The 16237-nt window shown below is 41.4% G+C and overlaps 2 protein-coding genes across 5 annotated transcripts in view; both read right to left on the bottom strand.

Moving 5' to 3' along the window:
- ccdc88b (coiled-coil domain containing 88B) overlaps window positions 1-3650 on the bottom strand; it is a 55082-nt gene extending 51432 nt beyond the window's left edge. For all 4 annotated transcript variants that reach the window (XM_061685543.1, XM_061685545.1, XM_061685544.1 and 1 more), the window contains exons 1-2: window positions 3480-3650; window positions 345-484 (exon numbers count right to left, since the gene is read on the bottom strand). In XM_061685543.1, the coding sequence (XP_061541527.1) occupies window positions 345-484; window positions 3480-3539 (200 nt within the window). In that variant the 5' untranslated portion in view covers window positions 3540-3650. The remainder of the gene's footprint in view (window positions 1-344; window positions 485-3479) is intronic.
- A 4502-nt stretch (window positions 3651-8152) lies between these two features.
- On the bottom strand, window positions 8153-16059 carry rom1b (retinal outer segment membrane protein 1b). The gene is made up of 5 exons (XM_061686492.1): window positions 15285-16059; window positions 13461-13703; window positions 12613-12800; window positions 9949-10195; window positions 8153-8810 (listed from the first exon to the last, which is right to left on the bottom strand). Exons 1-5 carry the CDS (start codon window positions 15432-15434, stop codon window positions 8583-8585), a joined length of 1056 nt encoding a protein of 351 aa, XP_061542476.1. The 5' UTR covers window positions 15435-16059; the 3' UTR covers window positions 8153-8582.
- Window positions 16060-16237: the final 178 nt, after the last annotated feature.

The raw sequence follows: 16237 nt of genomic DNA, 5'->3' as shown, positions 1-16237 counted from the left end.
CATCCATCCATTTTCTATAGTGCCTATCATCATTTGGATTGCGGGTGAGGTTTAGCCGAACCCAGCTAACTTTGGCCGAGAGGCGGGGTATACCCTGGACTGGTCGCAGCCAATCGTAAAGCACATTTACACACAAAAAAAAAAAACATTCACAATTTCCCACCTGTGGACAAATTGCAGTCTTCAGTTAACCTAACATGCATGTTTTCGGAATGTAGGAGAACATGCAAACTTTGCTGGAGCTGAAATTCAAACACGAATTTCAGAACTCTGAGGCAGTTCACCAGTCCACTAGTGCTGCCCCATTGCATACTAAGATGTAGTTAGCGGTAAACAAGCCTTACATGATCCTCATGACCTCGTTGAGGAAAATCCCATTGGTCAGTCTGAGGTAGCAGTCCCGAGAAATGGAATTCACTTCGATGTACTGACTGTAGAGTGGGACACCGTTCTCCATCTCCACCATCTTCTCAAAGAGCTGAACCTGCAAGAGAATTCGGTTTATTGTGAAGTGTTATTTGTGTTTGCCAACGCAACAAACAAGGAAATAAGTTGCTCATAAACAAAGGACTGGTGCAATCATGGAATAGAATGTAAGGAAACAATCTACATCAGCAATATAATGATGCTAATTTACAATAAAGATACAATACAAAACAATAGCACTAAATATTGTAGTATAATCCATAAAAAAAGCTAAATACTTTTTGTTGCGCAAAAGTAATTTTGTTTGTTTTGTACTCCTGTTTGTTTTTGTTTTTGAAGCGTGAGGTTTTGGTCCTGATAGATCTCAGTGAGCGATCAGGAAATGACACCTGAGCGTGACAAGTATGTAAACGGGGAGCCTTTTCACAGAAGCCGCTTACAACCGTGTGGACAGGTGGGACTTGGTGCTCACACTTAGAAAGCGCGTCACAGTGACAAGCATCCAAACGGGGCCCCAGCCAATGTTTCAAGCTCTGCTAAGAAAACCTGCCAATGCAAACGTTTGTTTAAGGAAGTTTATTTCCACCTGCACTGTTTGTAAACAGAGACACAACATGGACGTGGCTGGGCATCTGAGGTGAGGCCGTGTGGCCGAGGCCTTGAGGGTAAACAAGGTGGTAAACGTCACTCAGCACATGACTCTCAGGGTGACAGCTCCCTTGTCGCTGCATAAGTGCATTGGCAAAATCCCCTCAAGGAAGATGCACAATGTCTACAAGCTTCAGGCACAATTCAGAATATGACGTGTGGCCCATCGTAAGGGACACTAACCATCAGGCACATACACAGATAAACCTCTAGTGGGGCTCAAGCACCAGCTTTGTTTTTTGTTTTTTTTTGCGCCGGATGAGAAAAGTGCCCTTTCTGATGGAATGCAATTTTTTTTCTTCCTTCGTAATTATTTTTAAAAATAAAAATTATTCTCTCTGTAATCAATTTCCTCCCAAAGGTGCTTTGATATCTGACAGACAGTTTTTTGAGTTCTCATGAGAATTGTGTCCCTCCCTCTTCCTCCTCCACCTTCACTTAGCTCTGATGCAGTGCAGAGCACAAGTCGCCAGGCCAAAACCGCTGCAACGTCAGACACAGACAAACAGAAAGGTAATGACAGTGTTTGTGCAATGCCTGACTGGTTGGTGCATAATTAATCAAACTTGGCATTCTAGCAACAGTGAAAACATTACATGGTTACTGGCCCGACGTTTTGTAAATAAAAAAAAAAAATATTTACAAAAAAAAAAAAATTTATTTACAAAAACATTTATTGTAAATAAATATAAATAGGGTGGGGTAAGACGTCACATTTCACACAAAGTGCATCCATGCATAACGTAGAGCTACACGTCTTATCAAATCTGTGATTTCAAAGTCTTGTCCAGCAAGTTTATTAACATTTGGACGCATGTTTAATGAAGAGGGAGATATCGACGGACGCACAGAAAATATAAAGAGAGTTTTACTAATTCACGCTAGTTTTATTTAATCTATAAATTCTATAATCTATAATCTATAATAATCTATAATCTTATTGATTTTGATGTGAAAGCCCGAAGAACAAAAAGCGTGACCACAAACATGTTGAAGTAGAACTTCAGGTAAAAGAAACACACATACCAAATATTTATACTTCAACTGTTGTGGTTTACAAATAAGGAATAATTTTGAGAAATTAACAAAACAATCTAAATTATTTCAAAGGCAACATATAATGGTTTATGATATCGAGCGCCATACAAAAATAATTAATAAATGGTAAATGTATTTAGCTGTTAAGTTGATTTTGTTGGCATAATTATGGGCCCACTGTTAGCATCCATCCACCCATTTTCTGAGCCGCTTCTCCTCACTAGGGTCGCGGCTGTGCTGGAGCCTATCCCAGCGATCTTCGGGCAGGAGGCGGGGAGTTGTTAATTAACCTACCATGCATGTTTTTGGGATGTGGGAGGAAACCGGAGTGCCCGGAGAAAACCCACGCAGGCACGGGAGAACATGCAAACACTACACAGGTGGGGCCGGGGATTGAACCCCGGTCCTCAGAACTGTGAGGCAGACGCTCCGTGCCGCCGCCCACTGTTAACATTACCTATTAATGGGTGTCTGATTTGAAATTAAAGGTAGATCTTAAAATTATGCTATTAGCCATAGTATACTATTAGAGTAATGCTTCAACACTGTCGGTAAAATAATGTATGCTGTGTTCCCCGCTTGATGGAGGGCCAGTAAGTCATTCCTAATTGTTATACAGAAAACTGACTTATCTCTTCAAAAAGAAAATGCGGCGTAATTCCAAGAAAAGGAAGGCAACAAAAGCATAAAGAAAAGGAACTACAGAAGGCCACTTGGGGTAGTAGTTCTCTTTAATCCTGGATCAGTATTTTTAGATATGTTTTTCCTTAATTTTATTTTGGCCTTGGGTACCCTTTTTGACTTGACAACTGCCCGACAAAAAATGTCTGTGCACGTGTCCCGTGTACCATTAACACCCCTACAAGCTTTTGTACACCATTCATTTACATCATAAAGTCTCTTCATTGAGCAGAAGGGGGGGGGGGGGGGGGGGGGGGGGGCTTCAGGCTAATTAGCATCATGTGGAAAACAGCTGATTATTTTTATATATATAATGTACAAATTCACAATTGGTTTTGGGGCAAGCTGAAAACACAATAGCATATATATAAAATAAATTTATTTATTTATTTTAAAGAAGATGAAGAAGAAGAAGCCAGCCAAGGCCACGGAAGTGCTCTGGCTGGCAGCAGTTATGAAGAGGCAAAGGAAGCTTTAAAAAGGGGAAGTTGGCTGTCTGTTTTGCTGCAAACAATAAACTGATCTATTTGCAGTAGTAACCATCAGTGTTGTACTTTGATTAGCTAGTTAATGGAAATAATATACTGAAGCCAAGTGAGCTTTTTACACTTTCTACACACCATTATTACAAAAAAAAGTGATGACCTTTTTCTCTAGGCGAGAATGATAAACATTAAATGACATACCCAGTGCACCAATGCACTCTCCATGAATTCTTCTATTATCTCCATCATACTCGAGTCCATTATAGTGCCACAATTGATGAGAGACACTACAGCAGTCGGGCAGTTGATTAACAAACAATATCAGTGCTTTAATGTAGTGACTCTCACAGAATCCATCTTCTGTCAAGTGAAGTGCTTTGACATTTGTGAGGCCCTTCCCCTCCCTTCCACCCTCCTCCTCCACCTCCTCCTCACCGTCTCTTCCTCTCTGACTGTGACGCCCAGTTTCATTGCAAAACCACACCGCAATTGTCAAAAGGCTCATGTTGCATTTATAAAGCCGATGTCTTCTTTCCACCGACACTCAGGTCACAACACATGTCATAGGGTTATTTGGCAAATCATGTGCTGAGATCCCATGATCAGGCCTCATTGCCTAAAACGTTATCATCCTTTTTGGTTTGTTGTTTTCATATTAATCTTCTGTATGAACATTGAGCCAACTTAGTTTTACATACCATCAGACATAATGTAGATATTAAAGAATAAGAATAACAAGAATAAGAATTAAGTAACTTGGATTTATATAGGGTGTTTCAAGGGACCCAATGTCAGTTTGGACTGAATGATATTTCGACTGTGTTGTTTCAGCACCTCAAACGGCATTTACACACTGTATGTTGGCGCTCTCTAGTGGTAAAATAAAATCTGAGATTTCATTTGCATTGATTTTTATTATTTAAGTCACAGTTTTTATTCAGGCCGAGAGAACCCTTGAACGCTTCAACACATCAACTATTCTCACTTTTAAGATAATAATGTTCACTATTGCTTGACCTCTCTGATGTGTATAGACAGATATTGTGGCGACGGTGTGTCATAAAGGTGAGAAAGAGGCACCTCTTTCTCATCTTTATGACACACCGTCAACACAATATTGTGCCCTTTAAAGTACAGTAGCTTAATGAACAAAATATTTAAAACGCTTTAATTAAATTCGCTCACCTGCTTTTGACTTTCTGGACTTAAGTGACATCTCATTCCTAATCCATCCATCCATCCATTTTCTGAGCCGCTTCTCCTCACTAGGGTTGCGGGCGTGCAGGAGCCTATCCCAGCTGTCATCGGGCAGGAGGCGGGGTACACCCTGAACTGGTTGCCAGCCAATCGCAGCATTCCTAATCCATATGGTTCAATATGACACCGGTCCACCCTTTGCAGGTATAAACGCTTCAACTCATCTGGAAAGGCTTTCCCCAAGGTTTAGGAGTGTGTTTGCGGGAATTTTTGACCGTTCTTCCAGAAACGCATTTGTGAGGTCATACACTCTAATGTTGAACGAGAAGGCCTGACTCTCAGTTTCCGCTCTAAGTCAAGGGTTTTCTATTGGGTTGAGGTCAGGACTCTGTGCAGGCCACTCGAGTTCAGCCACACCAAACTCTCACATCCATGTCTTTATGCACATGGATTTGTGCACAGGTACAGACCCATGTTAGAAATGGAAGAACTGTTTCCACAAAGTTGGGAGCATAGAATTGTCCAAAATATTGGCTCCTTAGTTCCAGTGAAAGGAGGTCTGAAGGATTCAGCATACCAAAAGCTTTTGGACAATTAACTGCTCCCAACTTTCTGGGATCAGTTTGGGGATGGCCCTTTCCTCTTCCAACATGACTGTGCACCAGTGCACAAAGCAGGGTCCATAAAGACATGGATGAGACAGTTTGATGTGGATTAACTTTACTGGCCTGCACAGAGTCCTGACCTCAACCCAATAGAACACCTTTGGGATGAATTAGAGCAGAGACTGAGAGCCAGGACTTCTCGTCCAACATCAGTGTGTGACTTGACAAATGTGCTTCTGGAAGAATAGACAAAAATTCCCTACAGACACCTTGTGGAAAGCCTTTCCAGAAGAGTTCAAGCTGTTATAGCTCTAAAAGGTGAATCGATGTCATCCATCCATCCATCATGTGAGTCAAGGCAGGTGAGCGAATACCTTTGGCAATATAGTGTAGCTCACTGACAGTGTCAATCACAACTGAGCATTAGCTACTTTCAAAGAATATTTTATCTCATTTCTTTAATGTATCTCAGTTGTACTTATTATTATTGCCATCATTGTTGAGTGTTTGCAGAACCAGTGTTGGGGAGTAACTAATTACATGCAACTATCCATCCATCCCTTTTCTGAGCCGCTTATCCTCACAAGGGTCGCGGGAGTGCTGGAGCCTATCCCAGCTATCATCGAGCAGGAGGCGAGGTTCACCCTGAACCGGTTGCCAGCCAATCGCAGGGCACGAGCAGGGCGGTGGCCAAAGGCAGGGACCTTGGCGATCCGATCCCCGGCTACAGAAGCTGGCTCTAGGGACGTGGAATGTCACCTCTATGGCAGAGAATAAGCCTGAGCTGTTGTGTGAGGTCGAGAAGTTCCGACTAGATATAGTCGGACTCGCCTCCACACACAGCTTGGGCTCAGGTACCAGTCCTCTTGAGAGGGGTTGGACTCTCTTCCACTCTGGAGTTGCCCACAGTTAGAGGCGCCGAGCAGGTCTGGGTATACTTATTGCCCCCCGGCTCGGCGCCTGTACGTTGGGGTTCACCCCGGTGGACGAGAGGGTAGCCTCCCTCCACCTTCGGGTGGGGGGACGGGTCCGACTGTTGTTTGTGCCTATGGACCTAACAGCAGTTCAGAGTACCCACCCTTTTTGGAGTCCTTGGAGGGGGTGCTGGAGAGTGCTCCCACTGAGGACTCCATTGTTCTGCTGAGGGACTTCAATGCTCACGTGGGCAATGACAGTGAGACCTGGAAGGGCGTGATTGGGAGGAACGCCCCCCCCCCCCGATCAGAACCCGAGCGGTGTTCTGTTATTGGACTTCTGTGCTCATCACGGATTGTCCATAACGAACACAATATTCAAGCATAAGGGTGTCCACACGTGCACTTGGCACCAGGACACCCTAGGTTGCAGTTCGATGAGCGACTTTGTGGTCGTGTCATTGGACTTGCAGCGGCATGTCTTGGACACTCGGGTGAAGAGAGGGGCGAAGCTGTCAACTGATCACCAGGTGAGTTGGCTCCAATGGTGTCCAAAAAGTTGTCAAAATTCAATAGTGCGCATTATACATATGTATAGGGGCAAATGGAAAAAAACCTCACATTTTATACATGTATGCCGCTATCTAGTGGTTATGAAAAAGCTGTACACTTTCATTCCAAAATGCCATCGCCACCTAGAGGTTATGATAAAGGTGTACACTTTCATTCTAATATGCCACTGCCACCTAGTGGTTATAAAAAGGTGTAGCCTACACTTTTATTCCAATATGACAGGGGTAAGTATGACTGCATATATGTACAGTTGTGCTCATAAGTTTACATACGCTGGCAAAATTTGTAAAATATTGTGGGTTTTTTTTAAATATGACTGATGACTGAACAACAACCATCATTAATTTCTTTATGATTATATTTTGTTTAATGATAATGCTTTTCTGAAATGCGTGACTGTTTAATTTGAACCCCATTAAAATTAATTGAAATGTGTTTTGCTGGGTTCTTCATGCTTTCTTTAAAGAATTGTACCCATCTTACAAATTCTGCCTGGATAATCGAACATATGAACACAACTGTGTGTTTTCTAATTTACTAAATAAAAGTAGGGCTGTGAATTTCAAAATAAGAGCAAGTAAATTTAAAAAAGTATTACGTGTTCAAATAAAGTGCTTGGCTTCAGAACAATTCTTTGAAAAAAAACTAACAAAATAAAGATAATACATGCAATGCAAAATTATGCATTGTAAAAAAGCTGTATACATAGGTAGAAGCGTTTTCCAGAATTTTGAGGTCAACTTTGGGGGTGCGTATTATACATGGGTGTGCACCCATTATACACGAGAAATTACAGTAATTCTCAATAATATTGATTCTCTTGCTGTCAGCCATCCATATGAGTATGCAAATTACTTTGATTTTAAAAGTAGTTTGGCACGTTTTTCACTTTACTACAAAGATATTTCTTTGTTTATTGTCTTTTTTCTTGGGTTTCCCCATTGTGGCTCCCATACTACCTACTGATTATTTTTATTTTTTGTCAGGTCTAATTTCTGAACCCACTGTGAACCATAACTTGAACTAGTTTAAATATTAACACTGCTTCTTCCTTCATTCCAGCATCTGTCTTTTTTTTTTTGTAATAATCAAACTTTTTCAGCCACTGAAAGCAAGTTCATCTGTGTAAATGAATTTTTAAAAACACATTTTATTTAAGAAGAACCACACATTTGTAGTCATGAAATCGACCATTTGCATTAAAAACTGTTTTGCTTTATTAAAACGTTTTTAAAAAATAAATAAAATCCAAAATAAAAAAAAGTCCAACACTTCTTGTTGCTGCACGACAGAGTGTGTTACTGTGTGTCCAGATAGTGCCTGTGCAGCACTTCTTGGATAAAGTACACCCGAGATTATCTGATTGTTTCTGAGCTGCATAGACAAGATGACAGCTTCATATAGGTCACCAAAGTCTCACACACACATACACACACATGTATGCACTCGCGTGCATGCACATCCGCACATGCAAGCACGCACGCACACAAAAATACACACACACACAAAATCCAACTGCACTCAGAGAACCCACAATTTGTTTCTTTTCTATTGTTCCTTGTACAAATGGAAGCAGACACTAAAAAGCGGTTAAAAATGTCTAACTTTAATAGGCTATATGTGCATTGCCACTTTAAAACAGTTTCCAAAGCATTTCATTGCAGTTCAGTAAAAACTCTAATGCTGTGAAATGATTAATACAGTGCACTCGGGGTGAACTATGATATCAGGTTAAAATTAAGGTCAAAATGTGAGCTAAACCTGTTTTAATACAGTTAGAACAAAAAGTACTACACATCTCATGAACAGAGCTTCTGATGGTCACACGTTCCTGACGTCCTTCCATTTGTGTTACAATGTTTTGGCTGCTGTTTTGGTGGAGCATTAATCAAGCCTTATTTCAAAACCAAGAGTTGTTCTACCTGCCACCAGCCAAATCACACCCAACCAAGAAATCTTAGACACGACCCCCAATTTCCAGCATTATTTCGCTTTTGATTTTATTCAATTATTTTCTAGCTGGAAGATGGCGGGGCCTTTTCTGCGTCAGGGGAGCCCTCGGCTGCACCGGGGTCGACCTGGCCAAACTTCAGCATGAGCAGGATTTTTACTTTGGCTTCCTCCAGGGTTTCCTTCACTCCCTTCTCCAGAAGAAAGCCCTCGCTGACAGCTTCCGGCTGCTCCTGAGCCATGGCCCCTTCCACCGAAGTCTGCAGGTAGCGCAGGCTCAGCAGGACTGACATCTGCACATAGGAAGGCACAAGGAATAGGAACAGCGGCCCGAAGAGTCAGCATGTGTCCACGTGACGTATACATCACCAAACATGTATGCTGACAGATATGTGAAAATAAAAGTGAACAAGGATCCATACATTTTAACACGAGGACTGTATATAGACTGTATATAAACAGGTATTTTCTATTCCAATTAATGTGTACATCTTTGACTCTGTCGGGACACTGTCTACTTCTTCAGGTAACCCTGCGCAATCTAATGAGATCCAACAAATTACCTGTCAAACTATAACACTTGATAGAGATATTATTTTAACAATATGTCTATTAATATGGTGGTTGTAGTTTGTGGTGTCATAGTGCAATGCAACAGAGGCTTAGTACAACATTTTGCCCCTTTCGAATGACTCAAAAAAGTCACAGGAGCTTATCCAAACTACACTTGCAATAATTGCCTTATTTTTAAATTAATACATCTCTGACAATGATAATCAAAACTGAGACAGAATCTCCCAGAGACACTTCAGTCAACTTTTGATAATAAAAGCGATTCTAATTTGGATTGCAAGCATTCCAACTAAATGGAGAGGAGGAGATGGATGGATATTCTGCAGGTCAAACAACAAACGCCTTGCAGTTGATTAATGCCTAACTGCTTACAAATCATCCATCCATCCATCCCTCCATTTTCTGAGCCGCTTCTCCTCACTAGGGTCGCGGGCGTGCTGGAGCCTATCCCAGCTATCATCGAGCAGGAGGCGGGGTACACCCTGAACTGGTTGCCAGCCAATCGCAGGGCACATACAAACAAACAACCATTCGCACTCACATGCATGTTTTTGGGATGTGGGAGGAAACCGGAGTGCCCGGAGAAAGCCCACGCAGGCACGGGGAGAACATGCAAACTCCACACAGGCAGGACCGGGAATTGAGCCCCAGACCTCAGAACAGTGAGGCAGACGCTCTAATCTGTCGTCCACCGTGCCGCCATCATTTTTTTTTTTTTCTTTTTTATAATTTTCACCACTCTGAAGATATTGCTGCTGTCCCTCAAGTACTGACCCATCAGTTGCTTGTTTAGATCTGCGTTTCTACCATCCTAAACTATATGGCTATTGTCAGCTGTGTAGTGACCATGTGATCCACCTGTATCAAGATGACTGATAGCACACCAGGACCGGTTGAATTCATCAGGTCCATGTAGTAGTCGATCAGAGCCTGCCTGCAGCCACGGTTGTACAGGTTGAGCTCCTCATTCTGGAACTCGTAGTTGTAGTGAGCGCTGTTGTCTGACAGGTGGTACTGCAGGCAGGGCCGAGGGGAAGCGGGGTTACAGCAGCTGAACGGGACGCCATCCAGCAGGTAGCGTCCATCTATGTTGCTGCGGATGCGACTGTTGATGGAGGTAGGAGGGGGAACATAAGAAGTGGAGAGGACAGGAGGACAGATAAGAAAAGATCATTGTATTTTATTTTCATTATATTTTATAAGAAATTAAAGTCACACAACAAGTTAAAGGCTTTCATGAGTCAATATTACCTTCACACTGAGTCTTTCTAATAAAATCTAAAATATTAGATCCATTGAGGGGCCAACGGGGTAAGCTTTTGGGACGTGTGTTATTGGAGCACAAACAAATGTCCAAATCATATTTATTGTTATAGAGACATGGTTACTTACTTCCATTAATAGACTTAAACTCCATTAATAAACTTTAAATCAGTAATTTAACATAGCATATGAATTCCGTGTTCCACACTTTTCCAAACTATATGCTTGTCCAAGTCACACAGTCATTACCTGGGGCTTCCTGATTATCACTTTTTGGTGCTTATGATTCACCTTTGGTTATACCTAAGGAACTACATGTACAAAATAGACAAAAAAATGAAATATTATAATATGGCTCCAGTAGGTGCCTTTGAGGCTTCCCCATTTCACCCCAAAAAATTCAGAGATTTTCCAGTTAACGTTATGTTCATTGTGTCAAGTACACTGACAAAATTAACTTCTTCAAATAAATTTAAAAGAAATAATGGAAGGAATTTCCACATATTTAAATGGTTCTCTTTCAGCATTAAGAAATGCTATTGGTCTAATCTTAATGGACTTGGGTTAGGTCAATGTAATTCATTATGGTTATTTTAATTAAATTACTAGGATTGGGTCCAACTTAATTTACTTGGGTTGAATAAACTTAATTTATTCAGGGTAGTACAGTTTGTTTTTTAGTGTTTTGTCTATTAAAGCTATCCCAGATAAAACGGACAATTTAGAGTCTTCAATTAATGTTTGTGGGAATGTGGGAGGAAGCCGGAGTACCCAGAGAAAACCCAGACATGCAGGTACGGGGTGAACATGCAAACTACGCACGGGAAGGTTGCCACGACCGAGTGCCACAGTTATTTTTTTCTTAATTACGTGGAAGTACTTTCCATGACAAAATTCAGCCAGTGTAACGATTAAAAAAAAAAGGTTCCAGCCCGGTTTCGTGTCAAGGATGGAAACATAACACAAAACAAACAGGCGATATTGAAATGAAATTGTAATGCATGCAACAGCATTGAAACTATGGCAGTTAAAATTATTGTAAAAAAATATATAATTTAAATTTAAAAAATTAAACTATTCAGTAAAAACTGAACATTTGACATTTGCACAACATCTGATGATGAAAGAAAACTAAATTGCTCACCTGAAAGCAAAGTTTTGATAAATTTATGTGGATAATATGTTTCCATCTTATTCCATGACTATCTTCTTCAGAGCTTCAAAGGTGAATTTAATTCTGGAGTGTTGCTTAGGTTTAATGCATAGACAAGACAAGCAACATTGCCACTGCAAATGCCACATTTGTCAAGTTTTCTACCACTGTTACTCCTCCACATTTGTGATGACATCTCGGCAAAGAAACGCGATTGCCTCGTGTTATTTCAACGTGAAATAATCGATTAAATGTGAAGTCAACCAGATTTCATGCAAATTCAACTTGATTTAATCATGCTCATCTTGCAAACAGAAAATTATTGATTACCAATTGCATGTTAGACTTAATAAAAGAAACAGCCAGCCAATATCCTTTTTTTTTTTTAGTGTAGATGTTACCATTTAATGAGCACATGGTGGACCTTCACATAGCAACATGATTCAGTTAGCAACCTGACTGCGTACTGGTATATTTGGAATTTCTGAAAGGTTTTTATATCAATTGATATTTCACTATGAGTGGGCAAGTTATGCCTGGCAACATCCAACCACAAGATTACAAAACATAAGGGTAAATTTTTATGCTACAACTGTCCACTGTTTCAATCTCTACTGAGGGAAGATCAAATGGTAGCAGTCACCCCATGATGACAGGGTGGACAGCAATTTCAGGAACATGTAAAATGGTCTGTATGATCATGGAAATAGAATACACATGATCACAATGACTCGTTTTATCAGATAATTTGTTGTGGACAATAAAACCTTGGCATTTTGGGAGGGTATCATTTAGCCACCTATTACACACTGTAGTTAGCAGAGAGATTCTGATGAGGACACTAAAGGTACTTCATGGGGATATTGAGCCTATTTTTAGTTTGGGTAAAAGTGAGCATCTGTTTACTTCCAATAGTTACATCCTAGACCAACATGATTGTTTGCTTATAATCCTTCCCTTTAACGGTAAATCACTTCAAATATCTTTTTTTTACCTTTTGGATGCTGCTTCCACCCCGCTCATGCAGATAAGAAGCTTTTGTCTATTTCTTTTATCTCTCCCTTTAAATTACTCTTTTGTTCATTACTGTATCATCATGCACTCACTCCTTGATATCCTTGGAGGTGTAGTCCAGGTATCTGTTGCTGACCCACTGCACCTCAAACCAATCCCTGAAGTTGGTGTTTCCACAGCAACGGAACTCCATCTGCAGATGATCGATGGTTTCTTTCTGGAAACAGCGGCCCGGAACGTCAGTGTCCTTGTAGAAACGGATCCCATTCCTCAAACCAACCTGAGAGGAGGGAGACATAGCCATGAAGAATGGATACTTTTAGTTTTCCTCTTTGTAATAACTTTCTGAAAAAGAACATGTTACAAAAAAAAGTCAAACCCATTTCCCAAAGCTTTGCTGCAGCCTTTCTTTCTATGCATTGTTATCAAATATATTTCATATATTTTGTATAATCAAGTGTTTTTAATTATTAACTTTTCAAAAAATGTTGTTGGTTTTTTTTTCCAGGGACTATATAGACTTGTGACTAAATAATTTCATCATTCAAATATGTTCATTTTTGTTGTTGGAGTTGGCAGTGATGTAGAACTGCCATATTTACTGACATACAATATTAGATAGGCGGCACGGTGGACAACTGATTAGCGCATCCGCCTCACAGTTCTGAGAACCCGGGTTCAAATCCGGCCCCGCTGTGTGGAGTTTGCATGTTCTCCCCGTAATTGTGTGGGTTTTCTCCGGGTACTCCGGTTTCCTCCTACATGCCAAAAACATGCGTAGTAGCTTAGTTGGCGACACTAAATTGTCCGTAGGTGTGAAAGTGAGTAGGAATGGTTGTTTGTTTATATGTGCCCTGCGATTGGCTGGCGACCCGTACAGGGTGTAGCCCGCCTCTCGGATAGGCTCCACCCTAGTTACCATTCTAATATGCGAGCCCACCTTCAGAGATTCTTCCAGGTGTCCCTGCAGGGCGTAGCTGAGCACCACCACTGCGATGAGCAAGCAACAGAGGAGTGCGGCCACAGCGTACCAGCCCAGCAGGAGAACCTTCCAGCGTGGGAAGCGGCTCGGGTCCAAGGAGTCCTGGCACACCCGGCCGGCCACCCAATTAGTACCGATGGAGGCCAGGCCAACCAACATCAGGATGTTGGGAACCACGTGGATCTCTGTGTTCTCCATCACCTCGACAAGGAAAGAACATAATGAAAGGTAACGCAAAGTCCATTATTGAAAGCCAGATTTCTTCTACCTTAACAGATTCATTTGGACTCCAATTGCACATTCCTGTTTTCACGTAAAGCAACCCAAAGCTGCTACCGTCTATCATTCTTATGCTGTAAAGTGAAGTATTCATAGTTTTTATCAATGTTTAATATACTGTACATAAAATAACCATTTTCACTGAGTGGGCCCTAGTGAGCAAAATCGAATTAGAACGATATGGGCCAGTACAATTTGCAAACCACGCCGTGAATCAATATTCTTGTTAGTTGTTCAGACTCATGAAGCAAGTCTTGTTCTAATGCATCGTTCTTCGTGTATCAATCAATGCTACTTCTGAAGCCTCTGCGCTGCAAATCAATAATACTTTGCATCACAACTAAATGATAACAACGGCCCCGCTCACACTGATGATCAATAATATAGCAGAGGGCGCATGTTGATGGCCTGCAGCTGTCCTGTGCTGTCAGCTGCTTATCAATGCTTGCAATCAATATCAGTCCATAGGACATCAGTGAGGTCACATTGGGTTTTTGAGGTCACCGCCTTCACTTTATTGGTTGCAGTATTCATAGTAAGAATGATTCTACGCAGAATGTTTTCACATGCTTTTAAACCACAGTTGGGCAAACTTTTTTTTAATGGACAGTTGGGCCAAAAACAATATTTAGAAAAAAAGTTAGTGTGCATTTAGAATATATAAAATACTGCACGGTAGCTGAATAGTTAGCACCTCTTCCTCACAGTTCTGAAATGGCGGGTTTGAATCCGGGCTACGGTCTTGTTTGCATGTTCTCCCTGTGCTTGAGTGGGTTTTCTTCGGGTACTTTGGTTTCCTCCCACATCCCAAAAACATGCACGATAGTTTCATTGAAGACTCTAAATTGTCCATAGGTGTGAATGGTTGTTTGTCAATATGTACACTGTGATTGGCTGGCAAGCAGTCTTGGGTGTATGCCTTAAAGTCAGCTGGGATAGGCTCCAGCTCTACTGTGACACTAATGAGAAGTGGCACAAAAAATGGTTGGATGGACTGTTTCCTTAGTAACAATATTAATAACATAATTTGTTTTAATTTTAATTCTATTACTTACAATTAGTGTACTTATGATTAATTTACTGTATGTGTAACATTGTTTATTTTACTAATATACTGTATTTGTTTTATTGTTTGCAGAAAATCCATCCATCCATTTTCCGTACCGGTTTATCCCCACTAGGGTCGCGGGCGTGCTGAAGCCTATCCCAGCTGACTCTGGGCGAGAGGCGTGGTACACCCTGAACTGGTCGCCAGCCAATCGCAGTGTTTGCAGTAAATCAATTAAGCAATTATTTAATGAGATACATAAATACATTTGAACGAGGAAGAAAAACAAAATGCAAGAAATATTACAGGACTGGACTGATTACAGGACTAATATTGATTGCAAGCATTGATAAATAGCTGACAGAGTAGGAGTTGGTCGTGTGTGACCCCTGGGCTATGCTTTGCCCACCCCTGGTTTAAGTTATTTAATATGGATTTGTTGTGTTCAGCCTTACCTCAGACCTACGAAGCAGCTCTATCTTAAGGTAGACACCCAGAGAAAAGACGAAGGACCCACACAGCACGGCCATCCAGGACAAGAGCCACAGGCCCTGGGCCAGACGCACTCGCCTCTGCTGGGTGAACTTCATCTTCAGCAGCACCATGGCTCCTTACTGCGCACTGCTCAGCTCCAAACAGAAGATAAAAGAGGACCAGGAATTTATGTTAAGGGTGACGAAAGCGAGAATTGAACTCAGGAATGGTCTGTGAATCCAGAGGTGGCCAGCTGCATGGAAAGGAAAACACTCAGAAGTTGTGTAGTCATCCAGCAGTCAAAGCAGGCCTACACTGGTAAATTATTAACAGGGTGAGCTCATCTAAATTGTTCCAGGTGGGAGGGATAAGTATATAGATCCCTTGGATGCAAGAGGACACAGTCAATCTGAGATGATAATCCAATAGCGCAAATTCACTTTGATAATGAATTTGATAAAAAGAAAGATTTGTGTATAATCTGAGAAATTAGGTCCATAAATTTGAGAATTGTTGGAGAAAATAGTTATTCCTTTTGCTGGAGATGACCCGATTTCCACTCAATGATCGTTCACTCTGTGCCCCCTCCCCTCCAAGATGGAATCAAATATTTCCTCCTCTTGATGTGATCTTGTCGTTTGACGGCGTCGTGGTGGGTATTTGCAAGTGCAGTGCCCCCCTAAACCGACGTACCCATGGTCGGAGGACACACAGACTGGGCAAAGTGGACCGTTTGGAACCCTAATCCTCACAAAAGAGTCCTTGGGATCCTATTAAGATCCAAGGGCCAATGGGAAAGCAGGCCAATGTCTGATCAGCAAACTTGTTCTGATGGACATGTTGAAAGGGCGGGCCGATTGGAATGTTATGACAGCTTTAGTCACCTGACATTCGTATCATACACTGTAGGTGCTCAAGCAACCGGAAGAAACAT

This window comes from Phycodurus eques, chromosome 9, assembly GCF_024500275.1.
Source record: "Phycodurus eques isolate BA_2022a chromosome 9, UOR_Pequ_1.1, whole genome shotgun sequence".
NCBI lineage: Eukaryota > Metazoa > Chordata > Actinopteri > Syngnathiformes > Syngnathidae > Phycodurus > Phycodurus eques.
The sequence above is the reverse complement of the archived record's forward strand: the minus strand, read 5'-3'. Positions and strand labels throughout refer to the sequence as shown.

Bases quoted from the DNA above. Each gene is read 5' to 3' on its own strand.
- rom1b (XM_061686492.1), bottom strand. From the start codon at position 15,434: ATGGTGCTGCTGAAGATGAAGTTCACCCAGCAGAGGCGAGTGCGTCTG. The intron at 10,196-12,612 runs GTGAGTGCATGA...CTCCATCAACAG, and splicing joins ACCTCCAAGGATATCAAGGA to TCGCATCCGCAGCAACATAG. The intron at 8,811-9,948 runs GTGGATCACATG...TCCTATGTGCAG, and splicing joins TATCAGTCATCTTGATACAG to ATGTCAGTCCTGCTGAGCCT.